At 39.2% G+C, this 13,495-nt stretch overlaps 1 protein-coding gene across 1 annotated transcript in view; it reads right to left on the minus strand.

The window, feature by feature from the left end:
- Positions 1-9,042: 9,042 nt before the first annotated feature.
- The window catches only part of SNAPC1 (small nuclear RNA activating complex, polypeptide 1, 43kDa), a 29,947-nt gene continuing 25,494 nt past the window's right edge, over positions 9,043-13,495 (minus strand). The window contains exons 9-10 of the mRNA XM_010847643.1: positions 12,766-12,864; positions 9,043-10,239 (exon numbers count right to left, since the gene is read on the minus strand). Of these exons, the coding sequence (XP_010845945.1) occupies positions 10,193-10,239; positions 12,766-12,864 (146 nt within the window). The 3' untranslated portion in view covers positions 9,043-10,192. The remainder of the gene's footprint in view (positions 10,240-12,765; positions 12,865-13,495) is intronic.

The raw sequence follows: 13,495 nt of genomic DNA on the forward strand, positions 1-13,495 counted from the left end.
CTATTTCTTTGTATTGATCGCTGAGGAAGGCTTTCTTATCTCTTCTTGCTTTTCTTTGGAACTCTGCATTCAGATGCTTATATCTTTCCTTTTCTCCTTTGCTTTTCGCTTCTCTTCTTTTCACAGCTGTTTGTAAGGCCTCCCCAGACAGCCATTTTGCTTTTTTGCATTTCTTTTCCATGGGGATGGTCTTGATCCCTGTCTCCTGTACAATGTCATGAACTTCATTCCATAGTTCATCAGGCACTCTATCAGATCTAGGCCCTTAAATCTATTTCTCACTTCCACTGTATAATCATAAGGGATTTTATTTAAATCATACCTGAACTGTCTAGTGGTTTTCCCTACTTTCTTCAATTTACGTCTGAATTTGGCAACAAGGAGTTCATGATTTGAGCCACAGTCAGCTCCCGGTCTTATTTTTGCTGACTGTATAGAGCTTCTCCATCTTTGGCTGCAAAGAATATAATCAATCTGATTTCGGTGTTGACCACCTGGTGATGTCCATGTATAGAGTCTTCTCTTGTGTTGTTGGAAGAGGGTGTTTGCTATGACCAGTGCATGTTCTTGGCAGAACTCTATTAGTCTTTGCCCTGCTTCATTCCATATTCCAAGGCCAAATTTCCTGTTACTCCAGGTGTTTCTTGACTTCCTACTTTTGCATTCCAGTCCCCTATAATGAAAAGGACATCTTTTTTGGGTGTTAGTTCTAAAAGGTCTTGTAGGTCTTCATAGAACCGTTCAGCTTCTTCAGCATTACTGGTTGGGGCATAGACTTGGATTACTGTGATATTGAATGGTTTGCCTTGGAAACGAACAGAGATCATTCTGTCGTTTTTGAGATTGCATCCAAGCACTGCATTTCAGACTCTTTTGTTGACCATGATGGCTACTTCAAGCCATTAGGTTAGTCTATCATTAAATTATGATCAAACAGCACTTTGGGGACCTAAATGAGTTAATAAACTCCCAAAGAACTATAAGTGGAATCTTGATAACCTAGGAGACACTTGGCACAAATCCAGTGAACAAAGTTCAATAAGTTCCAGGTAAATAGGAGGCTATCATCTGGTTCTTTTCTATGATTAAAAACTGTAGGGCATGCCATCCTTGAAGGGAGAGATCCATGTTTCTGTAACATCACACCTGAGTGCACACCCTTGTCCATGGGACAAGACAGGTGTGCCGTGTGTGCTTAGGCCTCAGTCGTGTCCAAATCTTTGCAACCCCATGGACTGTAGCCCACCGGTCTCCTTTGCCATGAGGATTCTCCAGGCAAGAATACTGGAGTGAGTTGCCATGCCCTCCTCTAGGGGATCTTCCCAACCCAGGGATCGAGCCCAGGTCTCCTGCATTGCAAGCAGATTCTTTACCATCTGAGCCACCAGGAGACTAAGTCTTACCTGGGGAGTCAGAGAATGGAGTTGGGGCTGTCAGGTTAGAAGTCAGAATGGAAAATCCCTGAAAGTAGCAGTTGCAGGGAGGGCAGCCCCAAAATGTGAGTGTAAAATTATCTCAGATCTTAGCCTGCAAGCAGGACAAGAACTCCACTGATTCCACAGCAAATAAACTGCTGGCGACCTGAAAGTGCCAAGCAGATATTTCAGCATCTACTGGCTCAAGCTGCCCCTGAGTTCAAAGTTCCAGCCCTGACAGGATGGAGTAATGTGGCAAATACTGTCAGCTTTCCACTAAACACAAGGAGGGGCACACCTAAGAAATAAGGGGCACATACCAGGACTAAGTCATCTGCCCTAAAACTAAGGACAAAACCAAAACAGATCCAGCCTAACAAGCCTACACACAAACCTCTCCAAGTTGTAATGCTCTGGCGGTAACTGAACTGCCTTTTAGAACAAAATTCAACACTCTGGAGGAAGATAATAGAATCCAGAGTCTCTAACATGCATCTTCATACAATAAAAATAATTACTAGACAGAAAAAGAAATAGGAAAATGTGACCCACAGTCAACAGGGAAAAAAAACAGCCAATAGAAACACATACACTGATGACCCCAATATTGGACCTAGCAAAGGTGTCAAAATATTAATAACTACCTAAGTATAATGGAGAAGGAAATGGCAACCCACTCCAGTGTTCTTGCCTGGAGAATCCCAGGGACAGGGGAGCCTGGTGGGCTGCCATCTCTGGGGTCGCATAGAGTCGGACATGACTGAAGCGACTTAGCAGCAGCAGCTAAGTATAAACTGAAGTAAAAGATGGATATAATGGGCAAAGAAATAGAAAACTCCAGTGGAGATATAAAAACCATAAAAAAGAACCAAGGAGACTCCTAAAATTGGTCAGACTCCTACTGGATGAGATTAACAGCATATTGAATAATGAAAGAAGGGATTTGTGAACCTGAAGTCAAAAGGAATCATTCAGTTTGAAGCACAGAGAGAAAAATCAGTAGGGGCAAAAAGCCACGATGACCTGTGGGACAGTACAAGCAGTCAATACACATATACCCGGAGTCCTGGAAATAGAAGAGACTGCTGCAGAAAAACACAGATGATACCCTGAGAAAACAAGCCATGATAGGCACGTCATATCAAACTTGAAAACCAAAAATAAAGAGAAAATGTCAAAAGCAGCCAGAGAAAAAGGGCACGTCATATACAAGGGAACAAGATGAAAACTAGCTTCTCATCAGAGACAATGAAGGCTGAAGATAACGAGTAGAATAGTCTTTAAAGTGCTGAAAGGATAAAAAGAAAAACATTTCCTACCTAGGATTCTAAACCCAGTAAAAATATCTTTCAAAATAAAAGGTGAAATAAAGACATTTTCAGACAAACAGAACCTGAAAGAAATTTTCTCCAACAGAGCTGAGATGCAAGAAATGAATATTAAAAGAAGTTCTTCAGGCTGAAGGAAAATCATTTCACAGGAAAGCAAAGACTTGCATGACAGAAAAGAACACTGCAAAAAGTTCCTATCTGGGTAACTCAAATATACTTTTTTATGTTTTCTTTGTTTAAATTGAGAAAAAATGTATAATGAGATTTATAACATATAGAACTAAAATATGTAACAGTATGACAAAGGATGAAAGGGGGCTTTAAATGGAATTATACTGAGTCAAAGATCCACATCCCTAACTTATTACAGGTAGGTTCTACTAATTCACAGATGCATACTGTAATCCCAGAGCAAACCCAGGTTGTCTGTCTGGCCCCAGAGCAACTTCTCTTAAGTGCTGCACAATGCTGCTATTTGTCAAGTGTACATTTTGCCACTACTTTGATTTCTTCCTGAAACTGCAATATTGACAATGATGTAGATCATCATTATCATTTTAAACCCATCATGATTATACTAAGAACATGATTTTCTGAAGGCCTGTCTGTCCTGCTCACAGCCTCTTTAAGGAAGGCTGTCCGAGTTGGGTCCTTCCACATAATTGGCTGTGCCCTCTGGCTTGTGGGGCTTCCCTGATAGCTCAGTTGGTAAAGAATCTGCCTGCAATGTAGGAGACCTTGTTTCGATCCCTAGATTGGGAAGATCCCCTGGAGAAGGGAAAGGCTGTCCACTCCAGTATTCTGGCCTGGAGAATTCCATGGACTATATAGTCCATGGGGTCCCAAAGAGTTGGACACACTAAGCAACTTTCACTTTTCCGGCTTTGACCTATTGCATTGGCCACAGTCAATTATACCAGGTGTCTCTGCCCTAGTTAAGGGCAGCCATCCTTTGGCTGGACATGATTTAGAGGGCCAGAATGATTTAGAAGAAAAGAGAGTGAGGGGGCTCTCTTTTGGATTATAATAGAATCAATCAGAACCTCTTTCAGGAACAACAGAAGCTGCAGAGGGAGAAATGTGCAGGGAGAAGTTGGGAAACCAAGTAAGAATAGGTACATGATGACTACTGAGCAGTGGATACCGACATCAAAGTTGAGGGCACTACCCAGGTATGAGAGCTGCTGTGCTCACTACAAGACAGTCATTTTCCCAGCCATGCCTTCAATGAGGCGGTCACCTTCCTGTCCTTTGTAGTCTTAAAATAAGCCTTCAGCATTTAAGATAATGTGAGTGTGCCTTGAAACCTAAAGGAGCGTGTCTAAACTGTTCTTTAAAAACTCCAGACCTGCAGTATATAGCATATTAAACCAAATAATCCAAGCGTAAAAAATACGACATAAAAGGAGGTTATACAGCCTGAGACTTTGTATTACTTTAATACAGGGAATTTTTTTTAATGTGCAATAAAAATTACTACACAGTTGTTCAAAAGATAAATGAAAATGTGGCTAGTTAAGCACCCAGTCTTCTCAATGCCATTTAAAAAGCAGGCATTCTTCAAACCGTAATTTAATTCAAGAATCAAGGGTGGGTTGGGAAGCCATTAACAACTCTGCTTATTTTCCTAGGCTCTTTATGTCAAAGCAAGAGTAATTTTCAGCCCATAGAGTTCATTTTTAAAGACACCTCAATATATTTTCTCTATATATATTAATATATAGGCTTGTATATCAAGCCTTTATGTTATCCCTGAAATAGGTTATTAGAGGAGCCTATATAAAGAAAGCTGAGCGCCGAAGAATTGATGCTTTTCAACTGTGGTGTTGGAGAAGATTCTTGAGAGTCCCTTGGACTGCAAGGAGATCCAACCAGTCCATCTTAAAGGAAATCAGTCCTGAATGTTCATTGGAAGGACTGATGCTGAAGCTGAAACTCCAATACTTTGGCCACCTGATGCGAAGAGCTGACTCATTTTAAAAGACCCTGATGCTGGGAAAGATTGAAGGCAGGAGGAGAAGGGGACAACAGAGGATGAGATGGTTGGATGGCATCACCGATTCAATGGACATGAGTTTGAGTAAACTCCAGGAGTTGGCGATGGACAGGGAGGCCTGGCGTGCTGCAGTCCATGGGGTCGCAGAGAGTCGGACATGACTGAGCGACTGAACTGACCGACTGATACAGCATACCTAATTCAACTTGAAAAAACCAACTCTTCCTTGTGAACTGAGTCATGAGAGCTTTGTTTCACATCAATCTGAAGATCTGTGTAAACACATAAGCTTTCAATTGTTACTTCTTAAGAAAATCACCTCAAAAATCACCACATTCACTAATAATCACTTTCATTTCCTTGACATCCAAATACTTTCTAAAATCTTACAATTTCCAGCTGTAATTATTTTGAAGTTCAATATTCATATCTTTGCATTTTTAAAGCAATATGCAGTTCTTAATATTCTGAAGTTAGTAAATGGTTCTCGATTATCTTGAATTTACAGCTAAGAAAAGGATTTAAACATAATGAATTTATTAAGGACACACAATGAATCAGTGGCAGAACTAGGATAGAAATGTTTTACTTTCTAGCTTTTAGATTAAAAAATTATAAGTTTTCAAACCAGTTGGATAAAGTTGTTAATGCATTTCCTTATATGTTCAAACTATCATACAATTATGCTCATTTCACATACTAGCAAGGTGATGCTCAAAATCCTTCAAGCTAGGTTTCAACAGTATGTGAACCAAGAACTTCCAGATTTACAAGCTGGATTTAGAAAAGGCAGAAAAACCAGAGATCAAATAGCTAAAATCCATGAGATCATAGAAAAAGCAAGGAAATTCCAAAAAAACATGTACTACTGCTTCATTGACTGTACTGAAGCCTTTGACTATGCAAATCACAACTGTGGAAAATTCTAAAAGACATGGGAATACAAGCCACTTTACCTATATCTTGAGAAACCTGTATGCGAGATAAGGAGCAACAGTTAGAACTGGACGTGGAAAAACAGACTGGTTCAAAAGTGGCAAATGAGTATGTCAAGGCTGTATATTATCATCCTGCATATTGAACTTATGTGCAGAGTACATCATGTGAAATGCCAGGCTGGATAAACACAAGCTGGAATCAAGACTGCCAGGAGAAATGTCAACTACCTGATATGCAGATGACACCATCCCAGTGGCAGAAAGTGAAGAACTAAAGAGCCTCTTGATGAGGGTGAAAGAGGAGAATGAAAAAGCTGGCTTAAGACTTAACATTCAAAAAACGAAGACCATGGCATCCGGTCCCATCACTTTGTGGCAAATAGATGGGGGAAAAGTGGAAACAGTGACAGATTTTATTTTCCTGGGCTCTAAAATCATGGTGGACAGTGACTGCAGCCATGAAATGAAAAGACACTTACTCCTTGGAAGAAAAGCTATGGCCAACCTGGACAGGGTATTCAAAAGCAGAAGCATCACTTTGTTGACAAAGGTCCATTATAGTCAAAGCTATGGTTTTTCCAGTAGTCATGTATGGATGTGAGAGTTGGACCATAAAGAAAGCTGAGTGCCGAAGAATTGATGCTTTTGAACTGTGGTGTTGGAGAAGACTCTTGTGAGTCCCTTGGACAGCAAGATCAAACCAATCTTAAAGAAAATCAACCCTGAATATTCACTGGAAGGACTGATGCTGAAGCTACAATACTTTGGTCACCTGATACAAAGAGCCAACTCATTGATAAAGACCCTGATGCTGGGAAAGACTGAGGGCAGGAGAGGGGGCAACAGAGAATGAGATGGTTGGATGGCATCACTGATTCAATGGACAGGAGTTTGAGCAAACTCAGGGAGATAGTGAAGGGCAGGGAAGCCTGGCGTGCTACAGTTCAGGGATCTCAAAAATTCGGACATGACTTAGAAGCTGAACGACAATCATATCACTATTCTGGAAATCCCTATAGAAGACAAAATCTTTGCCTAAAAGCTGGTTCTGTATCTCTCCCGTGGCAGTATAAAATAAACTGCAGATGGTACAACTCTGTCTGTCTCAGGAAACAAGCACTTTAACTGGGTGTTAAGGAGATTGGGAATGTTTCCTCGTTTTAAATATATCCACTCACAGTTAGGGCATTTGAGGCATTAAGAGAAAAGGGTTATAAATGGGATCTTAGAAGGGCTTGTTGTTGCTGTTCAGTCGCTCATTCATGTCTGACTCTTTGTGACCCCATGGACTGCAGCATACCAGGCTTCCCTGTCGTTTACTATCTCCCAGAGGTTGCTCAAACTCATGTCCATTGAGTTGGTGATGCCATCCAACCACCTCATCCTCTGATGCCCACTTCTCCTCCTGCCCTCAATCTTTCCCAGCATCAGGGTCTTTTCCAATGAGTTGGCTCTTTGCATCTGGTGGCCAAAGAATTGGAGCTTCAGCATCAGTCCTTCCAATGAATATTCTGGCAGGGTTGATTTCCTTTAGGATTGACTGGTTTGATCTCCTTGCTGTCCAGGGGACTCTCAAGAGTCTTCTCTGCCCCATAGTTGAAAAGAATGAATTATTTGGCGCTCAGCCTTCTTTATGGTCCAACTCTCATATCCGTATATGACTACTGGAAAAACCATAGCTTTGACTATATGGACTTTGGTCGACAAAGTGATGTCTCTGCTTTTGAATTACACTGTTTAGGTTTGTCATAGCCTTTCTTCCAGGAAGCAAGCAGCTTTTAATTTCATGGTGACAGTCACCATCCACAATGATTTTGGAGCCTAAGAAAATGAAGTCTGTCACTACTTCCATTGTTTCCCCATCTATTTGCCATTAAGTCATAGAACTGGATGTCATGGTCTTCGTTTTTTGAACGTTAAGTTTGAAGCCAGCTTTTTCACTCTCCTCTCTCATTTTTATCAAGAGGCTCTTTAGTTCCTCTTCCCTTTCTACCATAAGGGTGGTGTCATCTGCATTTCTGAGGTTATTGGTATTTCTTCCAGCAATCTTGATTCTAGCTTGTGCTTTATTCAGCCCAGCATTTCACATGATGTACTCTGTACTCCAATTTTGTTGCTTTTTATCCTTCTACATTTTCTGCTCTTAAGATTCTGCTGTATTCAATTGACAAAGACTGATAACGTAATGGTGAAAGTGTTAGTCATTCAGTCATGTCTGACTCTTTGCAAATTCATGGACTAGTTTGCCAGGCTCCTCTATCCATGGAATTCTCCAGGCAAGAATACTGGCGTGGGTAGCCACTCCCTTCTCCAGGGTAATCTTCGCAACCCAGTGACTGAACCCAGGTCTCCTGTACTGCAGGCAGATTTTTTACCATCTGAGCCACCAGGGAAGTCCAAGGGTCCTTAGCAAATACTGTTAGTAGGAATGTGGAGAAGGCAATGGCACCCCACTCCAGTACTCCTGCCTGGAAAATCCCATGGACGGAGGAGCCTGGTAGGCTGCAGTCCATGGGGTCGCTAAGAGTCGGACACGACTGCACGACTTCACTTTCACTTTTCAATTTCATGCATTGGAGAAGGAAATGGCAACCCACTCCAGTGTTCTTGCCTGAAGAATCACAGGGACGGGTGGGCTGCTGTCTCTGGGGTCGCAGAGTCGGACACGACTGAAGCGACTTAGCAGCAGCAGCAGCAGCAGCAGCAGGAATGTAAATTAGCAGGCTTTTTACAGTTCAATTTGGCATAATTACCAAAATTTTATATATACACAGTGTTCAACAAATTCATGTGTAGATCAGATTGATCCAGCAGAAACACCAATGTAAGTGAGTCAAGATACACACACAAAGATCAATGCAGCATTGTTTGAAATAGTGAAAAATGAAATGAACTATGCATTAGAGGTAACAGAGCAGGCCTGAGACTACTGCCCTAAAAAGGCTTGCTTTGCAAGGTTGCCCCTCAGCTGGAGGGTAAACAGTTCTCTACACTGATATAAAGCTTTCCCTAAAGATCCACACCTGGGTAAATGAAGCCATCATGGCAATGAGACCCTACATAACCCAGAGCCACCGACACTGAAGCTCAACTGGTTTCAAATAAACTTTCCTTACCGTTTACGCCATCTGAAGTGGGGTTTTACTGCTTTCAGTCCATCTGGATTTCCACTTGTGTTGGCTTATATAAAACTGACTCTGAAATTATAAGCCAGAGCCCTGTGTGTGTATCCTAGGTGCATCACTAACTTCGTGAATGTGGGCAAGGCGTTTATCATCCACAGATAACAGTTTTTTAATCGTACAAATGAAATGATACCTTTTAAAAGTACTGTAGTGAAAAAATAACAGGGAAACTCACTGTTTTGGTTATACAATGTTTGTAAAGTTTAACGATCAGAAAGAGCTTAGCAAATAACCTGGTATATAAGTCACCAGGTAATGGATCCACATCTCTGCATGCCCCAATGCTAGAATATTTAAACCCTAGAAGCTCTGTCCAGTAAACACATCAGAGAAACTGTCCATCAATTATCAGAAAAATCTGAAATCAGCCAAGGGAAACAATTCTGTTTCACAGCTAACATTATAGCACAGATTCTAATAAATGAAATTTTTATCTGGGCTAGCATTAGTTATTTTCACTCACAGGGCATTTGCAGAATTCCTGAACATACCACATGGGAAAACAACCTGGAGTATAATCAACTTTAAGACAGGCTGAGCCAGCCACATGATGTGGAGGTGGTCTGCTACTGGCAGCAATTCAAACAGTGTGGCTGAAGCAATCTCCATCTAAATCTCTCAAATGAGAAATTAACAGAGAGGCACATTCACGAAGCTACAGAATTTTTTTTTCGAGTACCAACTTTCTGTGCCACAGACATGTTCTGAAATATATATTACCACTCTTAAAGGTTTTACTAGAAATAATCAGTATTTAAATGTTGTACCCAGTGTGTTGACTAATCACATTATATGCATAAATGGACACATACATAGATATATGTACACATACACAAACATGCATGTATACATACTGACATGTTAGGCCAAAGGGAGCTTTAAAACAAGCATCAAAGGATACTTAATCAATTATAGAAGTAGAAACTGAGCTTCCTAAATTATCAATCATATAAGCTGACTATATTGTCTCAAATATTCAAAAATAAAGCAAATAGGCAAAAACTTTAGAGCACTTTACAACATAATATATAAAATAGTTAATATACATCATAAACAAATCTGTTATCAAACTGTAGATATAAAATAACTAATCATTTACATGTGAGTAAGTGAGTAGGTCAAAGTCGCTCAGTCGTGTCTGATTCTTTGCGACCCCATGACTATACAGTCCATGGAATTCTCCAGGCCAGAATACTAGAGTAGGCAGCCTTTCCCTTCTCCAGAGCATCTTCCCAACCCAGGGATCGACCCCAGATCTCCCACTTTGCAGGTGGATTCTTTACCAGCTGAGCCACCAGGAAAGTCCAAGGATATTGGAATGGGAAGCCTAGCTTTTTGTTCTCTGTTTTCTTCTCCTCTTGGGTGCTGTGAACTCTAAAGACAAAAAATTAAGGCGTCTGTCAGATCTAAAAAAGAATACTTAATTGATAACACACATTAAACTAAATAGGTTGGTATAACAGTAAGAACACCTTCACAACAATGATACAAGACATCTTAAACCTGACATATACATGAGTTTTTCCCTTCAAAATGACATTGCAGTTGTAGACTTACTAATGTAGATCCCAATCATCCTAAATGCTACTTGATAATAAGCTACATGGAGGTCGTTTCCTATGGGTATGCCCTCCCTATAGTTAGTATAGGCCCAGCATGCCAGATCGGAACAGTATCTGGGCCAGCGCTAACAGAAAGTGACTGAGATGTCAACTGCTTTCCACCTGACATAGTCACTTTCTGTTAGCACTGGCCCAAAACACTAGCACCATACCAAAAAGGTAGCATCTTTTTGGCTACCATGGCACATTCCATGACCAATACCCAAGTTAAGTCTCCATCTAGAAACAGTCGAGAGCCTAAAGTCACTGATTATTAAAAACAAAGCAAATAACAGAAGATACAAAACATGAAAATTATGGAAGACACAGAAGAAAGAAATATTCCCCATCAATGAAAACTAAAAGAAGATGACAGAAAAAGGAATGAGAAAAGACAGAGACAAAATTAAGAAGAAAAAGAAAACAGATTCCTGGAAGGCAGCAGCATCAGGCCAAGAGTACATAAAGCAAGTCTGAGACCCGGTGGAGACCTCCTTAAAAAGATGACAATGATAAAATGCCTAATGTGCTCAAGTGTTTCAAGGGGAAGGCTTATACATTGAGCAATAGTCTGAAGATAAACTAGTGATAAGTACATAAAGAAACAAATTAATAAGGCAAAAAAGTTATTAACTCTCTAAGGCCAACAATAAATGCTCAGATTAAGGGAGAATCACAGATTATGTTAGATGGCCCTACTGCTAATAATGTTTCATAAATGCTGAATACTCACGTAACTAAAATAATGACTATACTTGGAGGATGGGGGATAGGAAGTATGTGTTTGGGTTGGGAGGTGAAGAATATATAAAATTATTATACTGTACCATCTTTGTATGGTGACAGAGCTAACCTGTCACATGTATCTCTCTCTCTCATGGTGACCACTTTGTAGTGCACAGAAATATCCATTATGTTGTGCACCTGTTACATTAACAAAAACTAAATCCTCATCCTCCTCAGTGTGCAAAGTCAACAGATAATTCATAGAACTGAAATATGAATAAGTGACAATATAAACATGCTATTTAGAAACATGGAGGTCAATGCCAAAATAATTACGAAAGAGTTAAAAGTGGTTGTCTCAGGGAATAAGAAATGGGAGTCAATGTCAGAAGTCCATCATTTCTTATAATCAGTATGATAAAATTGTTAAGTATTAAATTATATGCTTATGTATTTAATAAAAACCAAATTTTAAAAACTCGCACTCTGATAGAGTTTAGAATGTGACTTGCCAGGTAGCCATAAAAGTGTACACGTGTTTGTTTACTTGCGACAAAACTAGAAAGCAACTATAGTCTGAAACTATACAGGACTATATAGGATTATAAAGAACTGTTTTACGCTGACACAAGCAAATCACAGAAGCACTCAGACTTCTGAAGCAGCAAATATTCTCTTGTCTTTGTCTTCCGTATGGTCCCATAGCACCCTGTCTCTTTACCATAATGTACTGGGTCGTTTTTTTTTTCACACTAAGCCATAAGGTTCTTTGGAACTTGGACTGATCTGATTCATTAGTACCCTAGGCCCACTATGACCCACTCACTCTCCTCAGATCTATTCACTGTGATCAAAATAAAACAGTTCTTAAAACTCTTGTACTATATATCTTTATATTCCCATACCTCGCTAACTACTTCAAACATAATAGGCACTCAATAAATGTTTGCTGAATGAATACAGCACCAAAATGGAAAAGTCATTAGGCAGATTCTTGATATGTATTACATTCATTATCATTGATGGATTACTAAATATCAAGCCTAGCCAGCTAAATATGACTTATTCTCTATGTTACTGTAATTATTATTAGAGATAGTTATTTAAACTATTGTTTAATAAATATTATAAATTATGAAAACCACAGCAGCACAAAAAGGTATAGCCATTTTACAATCATCATCTCATAGGTGAAAATTTTACATTTACTAGAATTTGAAATGAGAAATTTTTAGCAATAAAGTATTTTTTAAAAAGTTATATCCAGTAACTCACTTTGTGAACTTTGCCCTTTGTTAGGAATACATTTCAGAAACCCTCATGATTACAGATATTCACTTACTAATAACGATGTATTCCCTCTCCTTCACTGACCACTGACCGCTGCCACTCCATATCCATCCATTTACTGTATTATCACTTACTTTTAAGTGTCAGGATTAATGGTATGATTAATGGTAAAATTCTCCAGTGTACCAAAGATAAAAACATCACAGGAACACACAGTTGTCATGCTCTTCTGGGTTCTAAACCTTGATGCTCTACAAGGAGTTTGACAAAATTTCATCTGTACCTGTTTCACTAAAACTTTCATTCTCTTCATCCTCTTCTGTAACCACAGGCATACTCAGATTTAAAGATTTATCTTCCATATGTATATTCTGCATGTCACCTGGAAATAGTTAAACAAGTAATTTTATATGAAAACAAAGAATGTTAACCTTTGAGAAAAATTTTACACAAATTATGACAAGACTATAATAGCACATATTAGGTGTTTAAAAGCTAAAATTGTAATGGTGAACAGAAATATGCATTTTAAAATCACACCATTTTTTAAAGTATTAATATATTTATACCTATGTTTTGAAAATAGCCTCTAATTCTTCCATTAAAGAAAACAGAGGAAAAGGGAAGAAACAAAATTAGCCAAACACTGATACAGGATTCAATCCTTATCACACACAGCATGAGTTATATCTGCAGACACCATGGAATAATCATGTGTTACTTCAAGTTAATCACAAATGTAATTCTAAAGTTAACAGTCTTTTGTTTTTAAGACTGATATGGACTTAATGACAAATATTCTATATCGGTTGCTGAACACCAGAATGCTGTCCAAGAACCATTATTAAATAAAACAACCTGAAAATAAGGCAATTCTCACATACACAAGCACACACACAAAATCTGTTCCTTTAGGATCATTATTCACTAACTTAACAAACAATTGTAAGATCACATTACAGTGACTAGGAAAATGTGCACAAACTTCAGAAACACAGTTAAGATTGGAGGTC

This window comes from Bison bison, unplaced genomic scaffold, assembly GCF_000754665.1.
Source record: "Bison bison bison isolate TAMUID 2011002044 unplaced genomic scaffold, Bison_UMD1.0 scf7180017864254, whole genome shotgun sequence".
Classification (NCBI taxonomy): domain Eukaryota; kingdom Metazoa; phylum Chordata; class Mammalia; order Artiodactyla; family Bovidae; genus Bison; species Bison bison.